Here is a 23,448-nt window from a genome sequence, read left to right as displayed (position 1 = left end):
GGCTAGATCCACTAAAGGTATCTTCATTCTCACTCGATCCAGAGGGGGGACCCTCACTATCACCGCTTTCTCAGTTTTTGACACGACTGAGGAGCTTCCAGAAGCCTTACTCTGTCCACCTGTGACGTTTAGGGAGTCACCTGAACTACAGTATTGAAGATAATTATAATGGAAGTATTCAGCATGCTTTTTACCCGATTTTTAATTGCGTTTTTTTCGTGAACGTGTACATGTATAAGCTTCCATTTTTACTCTATGCGCTCACAATTGCACATAAAATTGTTTTGCATAATGGTACATACTACAATGCTATTGACAGTAATTGTGCATCATGCTTGCCTAGGGTTACACACTAATACTTATACTTCAATGCTTACAAAGTCTGCTGTAGATCTGGTCTCAAAACTGCTTACATGAGCTCGGCCTACAATCATAAGTTTATTTTGTGTAAGAGCAGCAGCTGAACAGCCTGATCTTGGCACTGACATCTGTCCAATAATATTCCATTCGTCTTTCAATTGATTGTACTCGAAAATGTCGTTACTTACAGGGTCTGTTGAGACAAGGTACTGATTCGGATAAACGATTTGTTTGTAGCCACCGATAGCCAACAGGAGTCCGTTAATCGAAGTAATGCATGTATGTAATCGTGGTATGGAAGAACATTTTTGCCACCTTGGATTTTTCAGATTAGCTATTGAGCAAGAAAATAAACTTGATCTGCATGATTTTGGAACCAGTCCTAAAGTGCTGGTTATGTCTGCTTCAAAGATATACTCCTCAACTGTTTGTACGTAGATATGATTGTCATGTACAGTGGCTGAAGTAAACGTGTATAGATCTCTTCGAGGAATTTGCTGCACTACAGACCATTGTGAAGTTTGAGTGTTTAGAACTTCTATTTCACCTTGACTTACGTATTGATCTATGTTATTAGCCTTTGTTTTATTACTATTGTTTCCTCCAATTACAACTAGATTTATTTGTGCATAAACTACTGCTGGAAAGCGACGTTCACTCTTCATCGTAGGAAATTTTTCGACCCATTTTTCGTTCTGGTAACAGTAGAGTTTATTCGAATAAGAAAATAGTCCATTTCCTCCTACCGTTGTTAGGATATTGTCGACACTAACTATTGAGAAGCCACCAGAGAGTGGGCCCTTGATTTTTGACCACTTCGTACTTGTTGTACTGTATTCTAATATAACATTGTCGGGAGCTTTTAAATATGCTTTGTCGTCTACTATAGCAATCTGGTCAAACTTTGTAGCACATGGTATTCTTGTTGAACCTTCAATCGATACTTTAATCTCCTGAAGTTCGGGCTCAGTTTCTAGAATTTGTGCAGGATTAGTTTGTTGCTTAAAATCAGTACTGTTCTGTTCTGTTTCTATGTCTTTCCTAGCAATCTTATTAAGTTGAGCGATAATTTGTTCAGTATCTTGTAGTTGTTTGTTTGTCTCTCTTAATTGTTTTGTTCTATCATCGATTTCTCTGGTAGCGTCTTGCAGTTCATGCGTTAATTTTCCAATTTCAGTTTCTTTTGCTTCCAATTGATATCTCTGGTTGTTTAATTTCTCTTCTTTCTCTAGCAATTGTCGAGTCTTAGAGACTAAGTCCTCGTGTGTAATTCGGATCTGCTCATTATTTATCCGGATTATCTCATCTTTTGCACGAATAACTTGATCTGTATGTTGTTGGCAACTCTCCTGGTGCATTGGTGTGTCTTTCAACAAGTCTAACACTATGCAAAGCCTCCGTGCTGTTGGCCTATCAGCTTCTTTACTGTCGAGACAATTTAATGCTATCGGTAGGAGTGGTTGAGTAGAGTTAATGAGGTTGATGTGTGCACATCTTCGTTGCACCTCGGCCACAGGAGCTCTTAAACTTAGAGAAGGGTTATTAGGATTAATAAGATCTGGCATTACTTTGAATCGATTTGTTGGATTTGGGTACTTTTGAGTTAAGATTTGGATGACCAGTACACCAAAAGAGAAGGTGTCTATTTTTTCAGTGTACGCTGGTGGTTCATCTAAAGCTTCTGGAGGCATAAAAGCTGGTGTACCAGGACATTTTGTCATCCGTATGTTGGTGTCAATCAATTTAGACATTCCAAAATCTGTTATCTTGGCTCGACTGCCTGCTAAAATAAGGACATTGTTGCTCGAGAGGTCACGATGGATGATCCCATTGGAGTGAAGAAAGGCTAGTGCTTGAGCTATGTCATAAGAGAGATTGACTTGGATGTGGTAGGGAATGTCTCCAGGTGATGACTCCAGGAAGTGTGTCAGACTCTGGTCCATGAGCTCCATGAGAAGAACTGGTGCATTTGTGTCGGGATCGCGATAGGTCCCCAAGTACTGCACAATGTTGGGGTGATGGATGCTCTTAAGAAGGTAACACTCTGATTCAAATCGTCGTAGTGGGTGTGTATGTTCTCTGCCTGGCTCAATGGGTTCCACCTGAAACAGCACTGGGAAAATTATTTTAGCTGCACACATAATTTCATCACACTTGGCCTTACAAACTGTTCCATATGACCCAGTACCAAGAATTTCTTTCTCAAGTAGCTGCACACTTGAGAAGGCAAATTTTTGCCTGTCATCTTTAACTGGGAGTAGCTGTTTCCCCTCAGCCATTACTGGCTTGGGATGGCACTTGTTTGTCTTGTTCGATAGTCAAATTAAATTTACCACACTGACCTTTTTCAAACATCTGTTGTACTAATATGGTGCTCTCAATATATTCATCACTGTCTTGTTTGACGTCAATGTGTTCACCATAGTAACATGAATAATAAAACTGATAACCAATTCTCACACATCAACATAATTAACATTGTAGTGTTCACATGTCTGTGTACACTAGGCAAAATATCCATACAAGCACATTTGGAGCGATGAACTTCTTATAGTAACTTTATTTTCCCCTTTCAGATTATTGTCAGTCAAGTGATAAAATTGGCAGCTACTTTGGAGTACATGTACATGTACGTATATATACATACATGTACATACACGATTGAGAGATAACAAGTTAAACTTGTTCACTGTTCACTTGAAGTATTGTCATCCTGTTACCCACAGCTTGGTTTCCTGTTTAGTGGTGTCCCCTGCATGCACTGCGACTCAGTGTGAGAGCGCCACTCACTGCAAACTCATGATGCTCAACAGAATTGATGTGGACACCACCCTACAACACTTCCCTCTCATCAAAAAGTATAACATTACTATGTCTTGGTTTCATTTTTGCTCTAGTACTAGTGTCAGTGATCACAGTCTCCATTTGGGCTGCCTTCTATACACCGTGAAGTTGCTTTTTGGGCCATTAACTACCTCTTAGACATCTTCTTCTCATGCAGACATGTGAGAGAAAACATCCAATAGTTTTGTGCCATCACAGCAAATATGGCTTTGTCCATTGTTACCGGTAGTATAGTAGCCATGCTGTATGTTATTCTTATTAATTTGGGCTGCTACACTTCTATGTTTTATTCCACGAGAATAAAACTACGCACGCACGCACGCACACACACACACACACACACACACACACACACACACACACACACAACCATGCACACGCACACAACCACAGGATATTGAAGCTGCACACAGCCTACTAGTAACACAACCAAAAATCCACGTATATGATTAGCATCTAGCTGTGAGAGGTGCACTTATTATACTGATGTATGCACAGAACCGTATGAAATCTATTTTGTAATACAAGTGGATCAGATGTGTGTTAAAGATGTGTGTGCAATGTACTTCACTCGTGATTGCCAATGTGATGTTTTTTTATTTATTTTTTTTATTTTTATAATAATTCTGCAAAATGCATGGATACACTAGTAGCATATTATGCTAACCTAATGTGTGCCCTGTATATATTACTTACAATAGCGAGTACAAATTAAAAATAAAGACTAATACTATACTAATGCAAGTGACAGAGTACATTTCTCTTAAATGACAAAATCGATGTACTTTCCTGCAGCTCAAGTGGTAATTCATTCCATACAGATATTGCTTTTGGGAAAAAAGAGTTCGCATATGCATTTGTTCTGCAAATTGGTCTTTCAAACTGTATATTTTTTGTGCTTCTTAGATTGAGAGGGCATACTCTTCTTTCCAGTGGTGAATCAGGGAATTTAAAGTTACCATTTATTACCTGGTAAAGGTATGATAGTTTCAGGTACAATCTTCTTGTGGAAAGAGACGGTAGGTCCACAGTATCTAATAGGGAGTCGTAGTCCTTATTCCAAAGTTTTGTGCAGATTTTAAGGGCAAACTTTTGTACTTTTTCTATTTTGTGAGAATTTGTTTTTTGGTATGGATCCCAAACAGGGGCAGCATATTCCAGTTTTGATCTCACAAGTGAGATGTAGAGTTGTCTTAAACATTCTAGTGACGAGTGGCCATAGAACTGTCGGTAAATTATACCAACCTGCTTGCAGGCATTTCTGCACATTCCTTCTATGTGTTTTGACCATGAGAGGTCGTGAGAGATCCACACTCCAAGGTACTTGTAGTGGTCAACTTTAAGTAGGGGACGTCCATTGATATTGAGACACATGTTGGGAAGTGGTGGGCTGAGTTTTCTTGATATAGTCATGTATTTACACTTGCTTTGGTTAAACAAGAGTACATTTCTTTCAGACCATGCTTGGAGTTGATCAATATCTCCTTGCAATTTTAGATAATCTTCAGGAGATTGAATAGGATGGTAAAGAAGAAGATCATCAGCATAGAGCAAGAGACTTCCTTCATTTTGATGTAGATCGATGTCATTTATATAGATTAGGAAAAGAAGAGGTCCCAGCACCGAACCCTGGGGAACTCCTGACACAACCTCCGAGATATTTGATGACTTTCCATTTATTATGACATATTCTGCTATGTATCACAAGTGAGGAAGGAGCTGCTCTGCTACACATCTGTGCATGTGAGCAAATGAGAGCTTGTTATTCAGTGATTTATTACTGTAGCTATTAAGAAGCAGGCATTAACACTTGTTGACAGTGTGGAAAGGTGCAGACTCACATGAGGTTTGTTAGACAACCAGAGTTTAATACTTTGGTTATTTTTATGTAGGGTAGAACAACTGGCCAGACAGCTAGATGCCAGACAGCTAGATGTCAGACAGCTAGATGCCAGACAGCTAGACGTCAGTTATCTATAGAGTGGAAACGCGTGAGTCTATAACTATGTATGCACTGATGACCAAAATTATAATTATATATTTCTAGGCTTGAAAGTCATCATTATTTTGACAACATTCAGACGAGGGGTTAATTGATGATCCACTACTTCCCTGTTACTTTATTTATTTCAATTATTAGATGGCTGCTTTTATTGTGACCCCTTATGTGACTAACTATGAATGGCTCGCACTTTAAAAAGTGAGTGCACTACATGTACGTATACATTTAGACGTGTGTACGTGTACATTTTACATTTCAAACTCTACCCCTGCGTGTGTATATAGGTGTTCAGAGTTGCATAGTGTGTTTCATTTTGGAAAGCAGACAAGTATGTAAGGGGTTCTTAGACCTGGTAAGGAATGCAACCCACATATTAAAAAAAATGGAAGTGCACCCACTGCTCAACCTTGTGGAAGACCTTGCTGTCTCTTCGGTCCCACTGCTGCTTTTAATTAACACTGAAAGGTTAATGTTTAAACTGTGTACGTATATGATATGTAACACTTCCTTCGTCTTGTGTTGCAGGTGTGAAGCCTTTAATTTATATTGATGAGGGAGAAGAAAGTTTTTCAAATAGACGAGCCCTAAGTGGTGATATTACTGTTTCGTTTTCAACATTAGAAGCATTGAGATTTGTCTATTCAAGTGGCTATTACCAGAGTGAGATTTTCAACAGTGAGTATTATAATTTATGCTGTTGGTTTACCTACGTTATACTTATTTAGGTGTGTTGCTGGGTTGACTAATCTCTACAACCAGCATGGAATGGCCTGGTGTCTCATCACACATCTTGGCAAGGCTATATCAGTCTGGAACACTGAGAAAGGTAAGAATATTTTTTGTACATGCATGGATTAAGCTATAATTATGTTTGTTTGCATGCTATCTAAAAACAAGGCTCAACCAACAAGTTGAGAGATATTGCCAGATATTGCCTTGTCTTTCGATGGCACCAATCAGAATGGTGTGAAGTCTCAAGAGAATACGATGTACATTCATCATCGTCTTGGATGTTTTGGTGCAAACGTATATGGAGCAGTTTATGAACACATGTACAAATTACTTCTTGCTTGAATGTAAGTGTTCAATATCAATTTTGAATATATTAAAATTATTATACAATGTACCATTGACAATATATTTCAGGTTGTGTATGCAGGACTCCTGTTGTTCATTCTAATTGCTTAATTGACGGCATTTATAGTGGTCTGTGCCATAATGGAAGAAGAATCTTCCCCCTTCCACCTTGCCAAAATGAGAGGCTTTTGACCCTTCGGACTGAACACGTAAACACATGTTCCTGACATGTACATATGTTACACTGGACAATTCGACCTACATGCAGGAGCTCGAGTTGGGTTTCGCCATATACAATGAGCAAGACTGTCTGTTGTTAACTTAACATTACTACACAGCCTTTTACAATCGAACAAGAACGAGAGCAACTTAGCATTATCATAGTAATTTTTATAAGTTGTCCTCTAGCTATTTTAACCATCCTTTTCATGCATGCACTTGTCAATACATAATTATCTCTGCCAACCTGCATGATTGTAGATCTATATAATTATCATAATTACTGTAAATACAATGATATACAACCAAGCTACTAGCTCTAGCTTATATTTACATGTCTGTACCAGATTATGTACAATGCTGAATCACAACTGTACAGCTTCCACACATATCTGTGCTATCACTTGCGTAACACATCATTGCCCAGATGAAATGTACAAGTTCAATTGCACACAACTTGTATACACAGACACGGAACAGATCCGGACTTTTTGGTTGTGTACTACACTAACGAAGGTGTGCTCATCACACAACCTATCACTTGTGCACTGCACTACATCAGGTATACCCATGCACTGTCAGTAACAACATGCTCTGTACAACAAGCTGCCTTTCTCTACAGGACTAACTTCTTTCTGGATATCATCAGTTCCTTCCCCGTTGACATTATTGTACTGATGGCATGGTCCAGTAGCATACGTGAGTTACGCTAATCTCAAAATAATGTTCATCGCCTTCCCCTGACAGAGGATGTGTTTCGTGTACTGTCTCTGTCAAGATTAAACAGGCTGATATGCGCATCTGCAAATTGGTGAGAATGATTATAAATTATGGTGGGTTTTATTGTCGTCCGTTCAAATTTTATATTAACCACCAATAAAAAAGCTGGCCACAAAATGGTGACGTAACATGTGGGTACTTTTTTTGGACTCTGCCCCCAACTACGTTAGCCTCGCCCCAATCTGATTGGTGTCGGCAATTGTACAGCGTCAAATTTTGGAGGTATATCATTTTCACGATTGACCTTAAACCATGGTCAGGAATAGTTACTTTGCAATAAGTGTAATTATTGAGATAGCTCGGTAATTTTTTCATCACATCTGATCTGACATATCTTATTGAGAATGGGCATACAGTGAATTTATGACTGTCTAAAGATTCTGTCTACAATTGACCCATGCAGTTATTTCGAATGGACCCTTTTCCAAACCACTCTTACTCAGATTTTGGTAATTATTCTGTGTTATGAGTACCTCTTAATTTACAGGGGTGAGACGGTTAGAGAGCTAGTCCGATGTATGTGAGCATGGAAGAATGCTCCACCCTACTCAACAACGTCCCAGTGTTCAAGCTTGCTGATCACAACTTCCTGCTTCAGGTCTCACTGGCTATGTCTACCTACGTGTTTTCCCCCGGGGATATTGTGCTCTATAATGGTGACATGAGGAGCTGAGGGAGATGTACTGCGTGCACTGAGATGGGATAATTATGTTCAGAGAATTTACAGAATGTCATTATGTAAAAAATGATACACATCATTAAAAAATGTATGGCACATGTATATAAGCATAAGTCTTTAAAATAATTTACTATAGCTCTATACATCAGCTGAACATTTGTTGTTACTTTCATAACCGATCAACATAACTTTGAAGAACTTAAGCTTTAACTTTGCAATTTGCTCTGGGTACTGACATTTCACAACTTGTTTGTTCTTAAAAATTAGGAAACTTTTTTCCTTAATTCAAATACTCTGCCAAAGTTAGGCGTAACATAAGAATTGTAATCTATACTCTCACTTAAATCCCTTGATTCCTTTATTCTCTTATTCTACAATATCTGGTAATGAGAAAACATAATGCTTTGGCACTTATATAGTACTGTATTAACTGCTCGCAAAACAGTTTAACACAATAATTGCTAACTATTGATTTAAATAAAGGACACAACGATCCACTGTAACCTTAACAGCATATCTCACGGCCACAGCTTGCACCAGCTTTCGCTCAAAAACTATTATAACTAAAACTAAAACTAAACTAAACAGCTTCTATAGGCTTCTAGCCACGTTCTCTTGGATTTTGATTCGTGGATTAGCAAACTAAAGCTTTTTTCTCGAGTTATGGCGCATGGCTAGTTTGACTCACATTGAAGGCTGTTGCAGTCTCTTCAGAATCTTTCATAGCATCATCTGTTCGCACAATCTTTCTATTCAATTTATGAGTTAGCCTTGCACTTAAGTGCTAGCTTTTTTTTGGCTACAAGAGTTAGAAAGAGCTGCTAAAGAAGCTAGCTATTTTAGTGACTGGAATCAGTTTGTCAAATACAGAAATCGTGTTAAAATAAATCTAAAAATCAACAAAAAAACCCACTTCGAAGGACTTTGTAAAGACCTCAGGGGCAAACCCAGGCAAGTGTGGACTGAGCTAAACAGGGCCCTTGGCAGAAAGACCAAATCTCGTATCACTCACATAGACAAGGATGGGAAATCTGTGATACTTCCTAAGCTAATAGCTGAGTCCCTCAATAATCACTTCTCATCCCTCCAAACCAAAGCACCTGCCTCCAAGAAATCTCAGCGAAACCACCTTAATCCCTGTAAAACCCAATTCCATTTCAAACGTATTGAAGAAGATGAAGTGTGTGCATGTCTCACCAAGCTAAATACAAGGAAAGCCACTGGTGTTGACGGAATAACTGCAGGAATGTTGCAAAAATGTGCAGGGGACATATCACCAGGCATTACAACCTTGTTCAACCACTCTCTAACTACAGGAAAGATTCCTGCAGAATGGAAGAGAGCAAATGTCACACCTATTCAAAAGACTCCAAATGATCACAAACCTAACAACTATAGACCCATATCCGTTCTACCAGTCATTGTAAAAGTAATGGAACAAATCATCCACAAACAGCTGTATACACATATGGCAAGCAACAACCAAATCAGTCACTACCAATCACGGTTCCGACCAGCTCACAGTACCCAGGATGTAATTCTAAAGACAGTTGAAGACTGGAAGACTGCCATTGACCAAGGCAAACATGTAGGAGCAGTCCTCATTGATCTCAGCAAAGCGTTTGACAGTATTGACCACAAGATCCTCCTGCGGAAGCTGGAAAGTTATGGTCTCCAAGAAAATGAGCTTAAATGGTTTGAAAACTACCTTCAGGACAGAGAGCAGGGAGTCCTGGTAAACTCTTCAGCATCTAAATGGGCAGCCATCACCAGGGGTGTCCCTCAAGGTTCTCTTCTGGGCCCACTTCTTTTTGTAATATTTGTAAACGATCTTCCGAATGTCGTAAAGTCCTGCAAAATTCATCTATATGCTGATGACACGACAATATACTCCTCACACAAGCTAAAATCAGAAGTTGAAAAATTTCTAAATACAGACCTTCAAAACATCTCACAATGGATTGAAGACAACAATCTTAAAATGAATATCAAAAAAACCCAGTTCATTTCTCTCACTAACAGCAAGAAAACAGGAAAAATTAACATCCAGTTAAAAGGTGAAAGCATTAAGGAGACGGACTCAATTAAATACCTAGGAGTCACTGTAGACAGAGACCTTAAATGGAACTCACACATCAGTGGTGTAAAGAAAAAAGCATCAGCTGGAATTGCCTGTCTCAGAAAAATAAGCCCAAGCATCCCCATCAACACAAGGAAACCAGTAGTATGGCATGCCTGTAGCAGCAAGCTCAAAGATCGAGTTGAGAGCATCCAGAATTATGGCATGAGGGTCATCCTGGGCAAGCCTTCTAGGACTCCAAGTTCTCCGCTGCGTAGCGAGCTAGGATGGACTACTCTAGAACAGCGTCGAGAAGAGCTAATGCTGGTACAAGTCCACCGCAGCATAATTAAAACAGCACCTAAGTACTTGCAAGAACTATTCACAAAGAACTCCGAACACAGTAGCAGACAAGCACAAGTAACAACTCGTGGACAAGATAATCTCCACCTTCCAAGACCATCCACTGAGCTACTCAGGAAAAGTTTCAGTTTTCAAGGAGCTCTCAAGTACAATGCGCTTCCTCAAGAACTCAAGAAAACAAAAACAGTACCAGCGTTCAAGAACATTATACACAAACTGTTCTCTAACTGCAACTAAGCAATTATTTTTCTACGTTCTTGTCTTTTGTTCATGTCTGTATAGTATACAGGACCTGCATTAAAACCCACACTGTGGATGCAGCATTTCCTGCCCAAATAAAAAGTTCTACTGCCCTTTGCAGCTCACTTGGAAGTTTAGGGCAAATAGTAAATTGCAAAAAACCACTTAAGATAAGTGTAACAGTTTACATAAGTAAACCACAATACTATAGAGCAAGGGACAAAGTTTGGAATAGACCAGATCTTTGTGTTTTGTTGTTGTAGTTTTTTCACGCTCATGATTTGTTGTAGCTCACGTCAGCTCACGTGAAGTTTTGGCAAATAGCTAGTATATATTACTGTAAAATGCAAAAAACCACTTGAGGTAAGTGTAACAGTTTACAGCTAAACCACAACTTGGCCAGATCTCTATCTATAAGGTAAAAAGTTTGGGCTCTAGGGGTAGCTTGATTACGATATAAACTGCCTAAACCTTAAAATTGTTGACTGAGAAACAGCCTGCTGCTGAACCAGTCTCCAATTCTCTGCCACTTAATACGCCACTTAACTCCTCTTGATAAGGATTAGTTTTTCCTGGTTACCCAACTAGTAGTTTATGCTGAATATACTGTAGGTATAGCCAGATGTATATATCCACATAAAGATCTGTTCTAAAATTTAAACTTTGTACCTTGCTCTATTGTGGTTTACTTATGTAAACTGTTACAATTATCACAAGTGGTTTTTTGCAATTTACTATTTGCCCAAAACTTCCAAGTGAGCTGCAAAGGGCAGTATCTAGATTGAACTTGCAGACACACCCCTATTCCTGGATGTAGATCTAATGCGCATGCGCGCTCAATACCACGTGTAAGAGAATCCGTTTTGCAGAATCAGTTCTTTGTTGAGGTCCAGGTAAGCCACAAACCAACCTTTTCTGATAATTACACATTATCGTTACTGTGTTTAATACAATTGCTAACACCAATTTGAAATCATAATTATTGCAAATTATTAACCTTTCTATAACACTCTAATACTTTGAGCGAAAGCAAAAACATGGCGAGAGGCATTAGCACAGCGCCAGCTTGAACACTAGTTGTATATGGTAGCTTACCAGGCCCTCAAGAAAAATGGGATTCTGCCAGGAGGATCTGATCTGGCAAAAGCGTGTCAACTCCGAATCCAATCCAGCAATAATCATTGGTTTGCAGTTGTGACAACACGTACCTAGACGTATCAGTAAATTATTTGTGTGCTATCGCAATCTGATGCTGCATGCACTTACTAGTTATTATAATGTGTTTTGTACTTTCATGTTTGAATGTCTTAATTTACATTCATGTTCATAACTGCTGGCACTATAGAGCTATAATAATGATATTATTATATTATTCATGTGAAATTTACACAAAAGAAATTAAGTAGGCTTTAAAAAATTAGGTGAATAAGTAAATAGCTGACAGACTTACTCCAATATTGGAGCAGCTGATATAGAGTGATTAGAGTGGTAAACCGAGCAAAACTTATGAGCCTATATAGATTACATTTAGAGTATGGGCAAAACCGTATGAAAGGAACATAAGTTATCTGCATGGGTCAAAGTTGAAAATCTGACAAAGTTTGTCATGACACTCGAACATCCATTTCAAGATCAATCAGCCACCATTCTAATTCACACCAGACTTGTAGCCACCACTCCATTCTTCATTCCACCAGCACTTTTGTAGCCGATTCGTACCCCGGTTTTACATCAGAATCTCTAGCGGCGGGCAGCGCCAAATTTTTTTTAGCAAAAGCCACACCTTCTAATCAATGACAGCACCGCGGGTGCTGATGCCTCGGTGGAGATGCCAAACCTACATAACATAAAGCTACTAATAGCGTTTCATTATAATGAATTTGATGAACAATCTTGCTGCATTGATTAATTTTAATTTTGCTGCATGCAGTCAGAATCCAGAATCACAATGAGTGGGTAATGATCGGCCATGATTGTTGTTAAAAACGATCGATGCCAAAAGTTCAAGCTTGACGGCTGCATCAGTATGACAGTAGAGCCTAGTTGGGCGGAGTCCAACCAACGCTTTGCTCGGTTGGGTATCAGTACATGTAGCAGTTTTGTTCCCACTGCAAGAAATTTGCAGCCCAATCAGATTGCTGCGTTCAAGTGGGAAACCTTACAGCTCAATTTAGCTGACAAGGCGAGCTGGGACACTGTATTTCTCTAGAGAATGCAGAAACAGCTCCTGCTGGATATCTAGGCTACTAGAAAAGAAGCATAGTCTATCTTAGCATCTATGAATGAAGCTTGAACAGTATGTATTAATTAATTAAAAGGACTTGTCTTTGTTTTAAGTTTTGTTGTGCTACCAATAAGATTAGATCATTAGTTTGGACAAAACCTGTGTTATGTATGCCTTCTTTGGTCTTCGAAAAGCTTCTCAGAAGCCTTGGGGTAGTCTTATAGCTGGCTGTACCTCTCCTTGTGCTAGATGTCTAACTATTATGAAAAAGTTTATTTCTGCCCGTACTAAATCTTATATTACAGGCTACAGTATTCTTCTACTTTCTCTAAGAGTCTGAGGTCTTTCTTGAATTCCAAAACAACTATAGCTAGATCCAGTCAGCTAGAATAGCCATCCAAATAGTTAATTGATTTCTTTATATCGCACCCCTGAGCCATGCGGTTGTCAGCCACTTAAAGATTAAACAATATTCATACTCTGTCTCAAGTACCGGTGGAACAAAACTGCTACATGTACTGATACCCAACCCAGAGCGCAGCGTTGGTTGGACTCCGCCCAACTAAGTAGAGCCTTGCAGCTCTCTTGAATCTTCTCACTGTTGCAGCTACCAATGGAATTATATGAATAGCTAGCGTTCTCTAGTGCAGAGCTAACTACTAAGTAGAGTAGCAACACTCCATGGACAAGTTTCGCTACGCACTCTTCTGAAAAGGCTGCAATGGCATTCCATGTACCGGCACTTAGCTTTAGGGTGTGGCTAAGCATGAATATGATTAATTCCAAGTGGGCGGTAACCGCAAAGCTCAGTTAGAATGCTACTGCAGGAGTCATTTTTGCATACCACTACCTCTAACTGACCTGGCGTGTTCCTGGATCAAGCTGGCTTGTCTACTATTGAAAGAGAATTACTAGTTACTGACTCGTTCATTAATGAGCCACGCCTTCAGCACTTGAACTCTGCAATCTGATTGGGCTGCAAATTTTTTGTAGCAGGAACAAACCTGACATTGCAGTGGCCACGCCCAACTAGTACGGTACGAGAAAGAAGCATACTAGTATCGCATAGTGTTGCATGCGCACCAAAGCATAATTACTCAGAAGCAGAGGAGGTCGTTTTTTTGCTGACTCAGCAATAGAACATGACTGGATCTAGGCGGATCTAGCTAGTATGGGTATTATGTACTGATAGGGTCAAGGTCGTCGCCCTCTATAACATAGACTTGTGATTGGGCCGCCCAACTTTTAGAGGGCGGCTAAAATAGATACTAGAGGAAGTACAGTAGACACTACTGCTGAGTCAGCAAAAACGAAAAGCAATTTGGCCTGGAATGTCATTAAAAGGTCATAATTAGTGAAAGTTCAAGTGATGTCCGACCTCCTCTGACTCGGAAGTCAGCTCTTACCCCCAAAGCCCTGCCCGGTGCCCCTCCCTACGCCCTGGTTGTGATATAAACAGTGCTCTTCCCTATTAAATTTGCTCTCTCAGCTCTAGTCTGCATTACAATAATATGGTTGCATGTAGGTGAATAGATTGAGATGGCTAGATTAAGGCTCAACACACCGAGCTTCCACTGGAGGAGCAGCTGTCTGTCTGTCCACTGCTGTACTGGCAGGAGAAAGGATGAACAAGTGAAGCCTAAGGCAACTCCATTGCCCTGGGGGAAAGTACCGGAGTACAGACTTTTGGGTATTGCATTAATTTTATTATTTTTTGCAGATGATCGTTATTTGCTCGGCTCTCTTCGTGAGTCAGTTTGGTACGTAACCATGATGACCAATACAGTACGTAATCGATCAGTGATTTCCTACCAGCTGAGCACTATACGTACCCTATAGGTACAATGTTCACCGCTATAATTATCTATACCCCCTTGTGTGTGATTTCTGTACTGATTACATTACTTCTATCCCAGGAATCTACCTATTATTTCCTTTCCTGCCGTACATGATACATGACTTCTTCCCTGAATTGGATAGAACACAAATTGGTGAGTTGAATCATTTATAATACATACTGTTTATGTTATGATTTCTGGGAAATAATTATTTGGAGCTTAATGTGACGTACATGCACGAACCTGGTTCTATCAGAGGAAATAGGTTGCTTAATTACATGTAGTGAACACCAAAGTGCTGATGCCTCGGTGGAGGTGCCAAAGCTACATAACCTAGCTTTTATACACACATCAACATTTTTAATTTTGCTGCATGCAGAATCCATAATCCAGGGAAACTCAAAGAGTGGGTAATGATTGACGATGATTGTTGTTAAAAACAATTGATGCTCAAAGTTCAAGTCTAAAATAATGGCTGCAAGTCAGCAGAGCCTTGCAGCTCTCTTCTCACTTTGCAGCTACCAATAGCTAGCGTTCTAGTGCAGAGCTAACTACTAAGTAGAGTAGCAACACTCGGTGAACAAGTTTTGCTACGGACTCTTCACAAACACACACACACACACACACACACACACACACATGTACAGGTCAAAAGGCTGGCTATCTCGGGTGTGCCTATTTTGTTGGGAACTTTATTGGCAGCTTGTTTTGGGGCTGGGTATCAGATATTGCCGGAAGGAGACCTGCTCTACTGATTGGAATGTGTGGAATCATTGCTTCCGAGATTTTTTTTGCCTTCAGTCAGAACTTTGCATGGGCTCTGGCTGCACGTTTCCTTTGGGGGGCCTTGAATGGAAATATTGGAGTCGGAAAGACTTATATTTCAGACGTACGTGTATAAAGCAGTTGTGTGTAGCTGAATTGAAAATTTATATACCTTTTAGATCTGTGATGATACCAATCAGGCCAGGGGCTTTGCACTGGTGGGGTTACCAAGAGGAATTGGACAACTACTGGTAAGTAATGTACTCTCCTCCAATTAGCACTGTTAGAATTTCAACCTGTAGCACCCATTTTGATATCGTTGTCTAAACTCCACACTGGCGGTAACCTCTATATTGGTAGCTATATGTGTCCATTAGCCACCCAATACATTGTTTGTTTCCTTACAGGGCTCGCTAATGGGAGGGTTCCTGGCCCAACCAGCCAGCAAGTACACTGCTCTCCAGTTTGAGATATTCTGTCAGTATCCCTACTCTCTGCCCGTGTTGGTGGGGGTATTCCTTGGTTTTATCTCTCTCTCTTGTAAGTTCTCTCAAAAAAATCAGTCATTTTGTGTAGCTATATAGGTTTGTATATATTTACCTGCTAGCAAGGGCGTATACGCATGGGCGTTTTTGTGGGCAGTTCTAAAAATAGCTCAATACGAAGTTAGATGATTCTGAGAATAGGGTGAGTTGCATGCCCTCTTCTCTGTATACGCCCTTGCTGCTAGTTAGTGGGGGAAGTCTTAATTAGGTCTCGTCTTACTGTTGTGTAACGTGTAATTATAAGCACTTAGTACCGTATAGCGGGTAGTTTTTGTGGGGTAAAAAATTCGTTTAGCAGTGATTTTTGTGAGTTAACATTTTGTTTGACTTAACTGCCTGCACGCATTGCATGCGTTCCGGTAAACCATGCCTAGGTTTTTGTAGGTAGCCTTTTGTCAGTCAGCTTGCCCACGAAAATTACCCGCTATACTGTAATGCATGGTTGATTGTGTAGGTAAAAGAATGACATAACATTGAAAGGAATGAGCACCGAAGTAGCAAATTGTTGTTGGTTGTGACAACTTTCTGGCTAAACAAAACTTGTTTTCATTTCCAGCTACATGGCTTTTTATGGACGAAACGCTTCACAAGAAAAAGAAGCACTCCACTTTTAGTGATGACTCTGATATTGACCTGGTGTCAGCTGATCCTCCCGGCCAAGAGTCTGACACTGAGATGGTGGACTTGATGAAAGACGGTCAGAGTGAAGACGCTATCGACAGGCAACCTCTGTTGATGGCTGAGAGCGATATGGACACTGATGGTATGTGTGCATGTGGGTGTGGTAGCTAGGGGACTAGTGTGTATAGTGTGTAATTGATGCTTCCACACTTAGACTATAACTAGGAGAGTGTTCAACATTATGGGGCGAGTGTGGGCAAATTGTGTATCTGGGTAATTATGATTTCAACTCATTTTGCCAAAAGAACTGGGCGCACAGCTACAAATAACCGAGTAGTCTGATGCACGGAATTAGATATGACTTCCCTGTGCCAGCTGTACACCCGTGACAATTATCCTGAGTGGTGTAGGGTTGTTGTGGTCTTTGACTGCATGTGGTGTGCACATAAAGGTGAAACATATCTATGAATGAAAGTTGAGCTGTACAAACTAACATGAGGAGCAAGGTTAGGAGCAAGGAGATATTATCATTTTTTGTTGTACCCAAATTACAAGGCTATAGTAATACTGTGAACAATCCTTGCTACTCTGACCTATTGTAAGCGTGCTTGTGTGGCCTCAGAAGTTTCCATCTGAGCTTGTCTGACCAGCCGTAGTGTCTGGTCTCTGTGTTGTCCTATTGAGCTAGCAGGTTTATTGTCAAGACCATGCTGAAAGCAAGTAGACAAGCATTTAGTGATTTTCTATGACCTATCCTTGATATGAAACACAAGTTGTAGCAAGTAAGCCTCCTGCAGGCGTACCTGTGTGACCTCAGACTGAGAAGGTCCCCCATCTTAGCTGCCGTGACTCGCTGCAGGCGTGCCTGTGGTGTCAAGCGTCTCTGCGTCTTGTCCAAGGTCTTGTCTCAGCTTCATGTAGCTAGCTAGCTATAGTTGTGCCCATTGATTCACGTAAAAGTTGGTAAAGGGTCACGAGTACAAAAAACTAATATCGTGCCGGTCCATGACACACACACAGACAGACAGACAAAATCTCAACGTTCATCTCTAGGAAGAGACTCGCTTCGCTCGCCCCAATTATGATGCAGTGACACTTACAGTTGTGGAGGGATTGTATTACTTACTGATATAGTAAAACTTGTCTATAAACCTGCCCTCGGAATTGGTTGGTTAATTACTAGTCAACCAGTCAATAACTATAACATAGTGTGGTCACTGTATAAGCAAGTACACCCAGGTGAATGAGCCCAAAAGTCTTCGAGCCCGTTCATATGGTACGCTCAAATCCAAATTTGGAATAGGCCATAATTTCCTATTTTTGGGAAAAGACCATGGGCCATGGTATTTTGTCAAAAACAGGTTAGACACTAGTTGATAAGATCTACATGGGAACAGGCCAACTCTTTATTACAACCACTGTTGGTCTGTCCAAAGGTGAATGCTATATAATAAAAGGTTTCACAGCATGTATAATTGTAACAGTTGCTCCCATGTAGACCATGATATGGTAAGCTCAGACACAGAGCTGTTAGTGAGAGAGAGACGACCTCGAACCAAGTGCCCCCGTCCACCATCTTGTAACCCTCTCTACCCATGCATCAAGTTCAAGGAGAGAGTCACTGACTGTGTTGCCATACCAATAGCCATGTACAGGTAAGAGAGTAGTTCATGGGGTGAGGTATTCTGACTTTATACAATCTTAAACTTTAGATTGGTGTGTTCAATTATAGTTAGTGGAGATGCATTCTGTAGCTCGCTTAGGACTCTTTGCTGTAGTTTACATTGAAAACCTGGCCCCAAGTCTGTATTTTCCGAAATTTACATGTACCCCTATAATATCTACATTGTACACACTGTATGATTATAGTTGCACAGCCTTGAGGTTACGGTAAACAGTTTGCTCACGAATATTCATGGTTTTCTTATAATGATTTTTGTAAATGCCATGATAGAAGATTGAAGCACATGCATACATGATAATCTTCAGAATATCTTCCAGTGGAAGCCCTGAGAGATCATCAAGTTACTAAAAACCTCATCTTGTTACTAGTAACTAGTTAGACTTCCAAAAATACTTCTAGCTCTGTTTTTTTTGCTGTTATAGGATACTTCTACCATATTGGCTACATGAAGTGTTTTTTTGTTCCAGGCCAGGAAACTCACAAAACAAAAATTTGTAAAATGGCTGACAGAGCCAAGGAAAACAGCCTCTTGTGAGCTTTCAGTAGCTTTTTTAAACATATCTTCGTGTGGCCCTGCATAATTATAGTTAAGATACAGTAGACTGCACCTAAGCTATCTATTAAAGTGTCTATTCAACCATGAAATGACTGCTGCGTTTCAGCTGGACTTCCAGCTCATTCTAGCTGCTCAAGATCACTAGATCTAGCTCATGAATAATTAATGAGCAAACGGTTTACCGTAACCTTATTCATGCTATTTTGTTTCCTTGCCTTATTTTATGAATTATTTCATGTAATTTAAAATTCTATTTTGGCCCCTCAGATATTTGTTGAACTATCGTAAGAGAGGCTCCTGGTCGCCACAAGAGACATTCAGTGGTAAGAATGTATCGAGGTTTGCGAAACGCATGTGTGGAGGATTGAAACAAAGAGTCAAGTTAATGGCTGATAGACGAGTGTTCTTCTCCACTCTCATGTACGGTATCTTTGCCTTCATCGGAATTATGAGTTTGGAAGTGAGTATTGTAACTCTATCTTGTCTCAGTGTTTAGCTTTGTGTAATTCCCTGCTGTTCAATTTGCACACATATCATGCAGCTCCTAGTGGTAAAAAAGCCTGCTAAGTATCTTTGTTATATGACCACTGTGTTTCTTTGCTGTCCAGTTGATCCCGTTGTTACTGGTGACCAAACACAAGGATGGTGGTTATTCTTTGGACGATAATGAGCTGGGTATTGTTTTCATGGTCTCAGCTGTCATTCAACTGCTGTACCATGTACGTTCCTTCTATAGTGTACCGTAGAATTAATCATGGAGCCATTTTTGGTATCCCGAAAAAAACCAGTTAGCTAGGTATATATACTTTAAGGTGACATCTTTTCGTGTGTGCTATTTCTGCGAAGGAGAGTAAAACCACAAAATTTGTATAGATAATTGGAAAATGCAATGAAACCACTTGCGAATACTTAAAAACGCTATGAATAACTCACAATTTGAGCAGAATTTAGCAGAATTTAATACCAGCAAAAAGAGCTAAACGGTGAAAACGCAAATAAATCTACCTGTGAAAATCTATCACTTAAGGGTGCTGGAACACCTACGCCCACGTACGCCCACACACACGTTGCTAGGGAAAGCTAACTATGAAACTACCTGCAGGGGAGACATGGATCCTTCACAGGATTATGAAGCAACACTCTACTAGTGTGCATTCCAAAAATGGAGAGGAAAGGATGATGACAACAGATTTTACACTTGATTTTCATCATATAGCTAAAAGAAGTTCCGCTTAGGAAACCAGTAGAGCTATGGACTTGATTGTTTGTTTGCAGGTGCACTACACACAGCTCTTTAACATTACGAAGAGCTTTTGTTGTAAAATCCCTTTGTTATCTATTTATGAGAATTTTTTGTCATGACACACCCTCTAGAGAAAAATCTAGACCGTATATGGACAAAGTCAGCCCGTAACTTTGTTCACCTTACCTAATTATAGCAGCATGCTAAATATAGACCAAGTCCTGTACGTAGATAGTCAGATCGAACACTTTTTATATCTGGCTCTAGCGTACGCGTACGCTAGAGTATAAATTAAGACGTAAGCCTGTAGACCACGCCCCAATTGCGTACGTAGAGTGCAGAATTAGCGTTGAAGATCAAGAGCCATTTGTTAGTAGCCTGAAGAGAAGAGATAGGCAACGCTGGGGCTACAGACAGCGCTGACAATTGGCTGGCTCATAGACTTCTGCCAGGGTTGGCTGCTGTTTTGATGGACTTTGAAGGTAAACTATGAACTAGCTTTGCTAGCTTGATACACAGGGCCTTGCTTTTCACTCCCTTCCCCTTCAGAGCTTCCATGAAAGCCTGTGTGTAATACCACTCTTGGACCTCAGTGTCACCAGAGTGCTGTGCTCCAGGCCAAGTTGGACCAGTCTCTTTGTCTGGGCTGCAGTAATGCTTGGCTTCCCCGGGCATCAGATTGGTGGAACCTCCGCTTTTGTGAGGTCCACACAGCTCCATCTGCTTATTAGCAGACTGAATAGGGAGGTTGGGGAGGCAGCTGATCAGTGAATGGTGTGTCGTAACTGCCTCCATCGCCAGGACATCTGGATATGAGCTTCTGTGAGTGTGATACATAAAATAAATAATAGCACAGATTGCCAACCTTCCAGACGAGTTCCTAGCGTGTTTGTAAGTATAGGTCCTCCATCCCAAGTTTTTTGCCAGAAAGGTGACTGTCCCCTTCATCTGGACAATACATGTGCATGTACAGTGAATAATTATGTAGTGGCACCGGGTCAGGTAGAATCCATCCATAGGAATCAACCTATTTTTGTCATCACCCCTGTTCACAATATTTTTTTCGTACCTGACCACAGGACCATTCTGCTAACTTGGTGGCAAGGATCTCCAGCTTCTGAAGGATGCGATGCCATTGTGTGCTGGAACATGGTGGAAGACCCAACCAGCCACTCAACCGGACGTATCAACATACAGGTGGCCATTGAGGAGAAAGGATAACACTGGATAGTGCCATGAACAGCTCGAATCGTGGATAGTACACGTCTAAAGCACTGAAGAGAAACGTCTCCACTCGACACAAATGAAGACAGTGTGTATTAACATTAAAAGACAATCCAACCTGCTGTGTGACTAATGCTAGTTGAGGAACTCGGACACTCGTGCTGATTGTACTGAGACTGGGGTCTATTGGCACACTTACGTTTCTCCCATCTACTACTGAAGGCACTCCTTTGCTACAAATCTGGCTCTGTATTTATTGGATTGTGTTATTTTGTTATTGATTTATTAGTTTGTGTAGCTACCTGATTTTCTTTTGCAGCTTGTAGTTAATTTAATTGAAGACATTCTCACAAAACCACTATGTTGTTACTTGTGGTTACTACTATACTAGCGCACGCATTGAAATTAAATACTGCGTGTGCAAGTCTCAGGATCTAAACGTTGCATTTTTGTGGTTAAATTATGTCAATTTGTTACTATGTGCGGGCACCCTTAAGGTAAGCATTATAAGCAAAAGTAATTTTAGGTCAGATCATACATTGACAGGGTGGTTGATACAATACTTAATATTTGTAATTTGTATGCATGTGTTATTAGCATCTCTTTATTAATTTTTTTGCAGCTCTTTCTTTTTCCACTCGTGACTAAGTGGGCTGGATTCAGGAACACGTTCAGACTAGGTGTAGTCACATTTGGACTCATGGTATTCCTCCTCCCATTCTCCAATCGGATCACAGGACCCATCGTGCCTAGCAACAGCTCTGTCTATGACAACAGCACATACAGTGGAATAAATCTATTTGAAGAAGAGACTGAAAACTTCTGTAACTACACTCAAATAGGGAACTCTAGCTTTGATTCTTCTGTTAATGTCAACTCTGTTTTTAGGGTCCCTTTTCAGACTTGGTTTGTGCTCATCTCCATCGTAACAGTGATCACCATAGGCAGGTTTGTTGATTGTCTAGCTATACTGTACGTGCATTCGGTGTATTGTCAGGATGGTTGGTGTCAGCGTACTGTACACAGGGTATGCTGTGTACAGCCTTTGCTGTATAATTATATCTAAATTGTGGCTTAGTCACTATAGGTGTTGTCTTGCTGTATGTATATTAGACAGAGGTGACCCTACAACAGTTGTGCTACCGGTTACTATTATAGATGGGTAGTAATTTTAGCGTTTTCAAATTTTTGTTTTGTTTTTAGGGTAAGGCGCGGCAGATTTGTAGCAAATTCATTAGCACAATATTAATTTTTATCAAAAAAGATGTATAAGTTTTAAGGGTGAATGGAAAGTTTGGAGTCAGATACAGAAACGCTAGCTTGCTTAGCATATACTCTCAAAAGTACATTTTCATTTCATAATTTTTTTAAATACGTTTTATTCTTAGCGCAGACTGTTAATTACAAATTAAAATTGGGATCACTGCATGATTATTCAAGAGAATCTAGCTCTAAGAAGTCGACTAAGCCACTCAGCCACTATCACCAAACAGGCTATAATTATACAAGAAGGAATATAGCCCTTATAAATATGAACTCATGGTAGGTCAAGGCCCTGGTGTGTTTGAAGTATACTAAAGCAGTTTGAATTAAGGACTATACTGCAAACGTTTATGAGCTTATCCGTAGCATGAAGCCATTTTATGTAGCACTTAGATACAAGTCAAGCAATGTCCTTTGCTGTTTTGACTTCACAGCAGGGAAAGAAAAAAGTTGACAGAGAGAATTCAAGCTAAACTCAGAAAACAGAGCAACGAAAACAGACTTAGAGCTATAGTCAGTAAACTTACTTCTCTAGAGTACCTCCTAGCCCTTGAGTGATCGCTAATGGATAGGAGAGCTAGAAACAGATACAACCACAGAACGATCAACCACGAAAATATTTACAAGCGCGAACGGAGTGTTTCAACCTTTTACACAGGGAGGCCCGGTCGTTTCCAATTCCTTTTTCAATTTATGCATGATAACATTATAAGGTCTGTGTTATCTAAATCCCCTCTTGTAGAATCACCAGCATCACTGCCACCATGATCCTCATCAATAACTCCTCTCTGGTTAGTTCAATACTGTGTATTTAGATCCCTGTGATAGTATCATAATTATATAAGTCATGTGATCCTATTAT

General features: G+C 40.1%; 2 protein-coding genes and 2 long non-coding RNA genes across 6 annotated transcripts in view; 3 read left to right on the top strand and 1 right to left on the bottom strand.

Annotated features, from left to right (window-relative positions):
• Window positions 1-308: 308 nt before the first annotated feature.
• Window positions 309-2,902, bottom strand: LOC135334301 (uncharacterized). The gene has a single exon (XM_064529436.1). The coding sequence runs from the start codon at window positions 2,637-2,639 to the stop codon at window positions 360-362; it is 2,280 nt and encodes a 759-aa protein (XP_064385506.1). The 5' UTR covers window positions 2,640-2,902; the 3' UTR covers window positions 309-359.
• Window positions 2,903-4,307: 1,405 nt separating this feature from the next.
• LOC135334360 (uncharacterized) lies at window positions 4,308-6,736 on the top strand. The gene is made up of 9 exons (XR_010394247.1): window positions 4,308-4,947; window positions 4,991-5,195; window positions 5,252-5,404; window positions 5,491-5,671; window positions 5,732-5,881; window positions 5,932-6,032; window positions 6,104-6,282; window positions 6,353-6,492; window positions 6,552-6,736. It is a non-coding gene; the product is annotated as an uncharacterized LOC135334360 (long non-coding RNA).
• Window positions 6,737-14,211: 7,475 nt separating this feature from the next.
• LOC135334305 (uncharacterized) overlaps window positions 14,212-23,448 on the top strand; it is a 33,951-nt gene continuing 24,714 nt past the window's right edge. Inside the window, exons 1-12 of one of the 3 annotated variants that reach the window (XM_064529439.1) lie at window positions 14,216-14,515; window positions 14,568-14,607; window positions 14,764-14,838; window positions 15,333-15,574; window positions 15,630-15,701; window positions 15,858-15,990; window positions 16,552-16,758; window positions 18,115-18,271; window positions 19,124-19,316; window positions 19,465-19,575; window positions 21,946-22,271; window positions 23,329-23,377. In XM_064529439.1, coding sequence (XP_064385509.1) covers window positions 14,387-14,515; window positions 14,568-14,607; window positions 14,764-14,838; window positions 15,333-15,574; window positions 15,630-15,701; window positions 15,858-15,990; window positions 16,552-16,758; window positions 18,115-18,271; window positions 19,124-19,316; window positions 19,465-19,575; window positions 21,946-22,271; window positions 23,329-23,377 — 1,734 coding nt within the window. In that variant the 5' untranslated portion in view covers window positions 14,216-14,386. Of the gene's footprint in view, window positions 14,516-14,567; window positions 14,687-14,763; window positions 14,839-15,332; window positions 15,575-15,629; window positions 15,702-15,857; window positions 15,991-16,551; window positions 16,759-18,114; window positions 18,272-19,123; window positions 19,317-19,464; window positions 19,576-21,945; window positions 22,272-23,328; window positions 23,378-23,448 lie in introns of those variants that run through there. The other 2 variants (XM_064529440.1, XM_064529441.1) reach the window with 2 other exon arrangements.
• LOC135334356 (uncharacterized) lies at window positions 20,439-21,682 on the top strand. Its single transcript, XR_010394242.1, has 3 exons — window positions 20,439-20,581; window positions 20,649-20,921; window positions 21,179-21,682. It is a non-coding gene; the product is annotated as an uncharacterized LOC135334356 (long non-coding RNA).

The sequence above is a fragment of the Halichondria panicea genome, chromosome 3 (genome assembly GCF_963675165.1).
Source record: "Halichondria panicea chromosome 3, odHalPani1.1, whole genome shotgun sequence".
Classification (NCBI taxonomy): Eukaryota; Metazoa; Porifera; class Demospongiae; order Suberitida; family Halichondriidae; genus Halichondria; species Halichondria panicea.
The sequence above is the reverse complement of the archived record's forward strand: the minus strand, read 5'-3'. Positions and strand labels throughout refer to the sequence as shown.

What these genes read in the sequence shown, in the direction of transcription:
- LOC135334301 (XM_064529436.1), bottom strand. Translation starts at nt 2,639, where the DNA reads ATGGCTGAGGGGAAACAGCTACTCCCAGTTAAAGATGACAGGCAAAAA.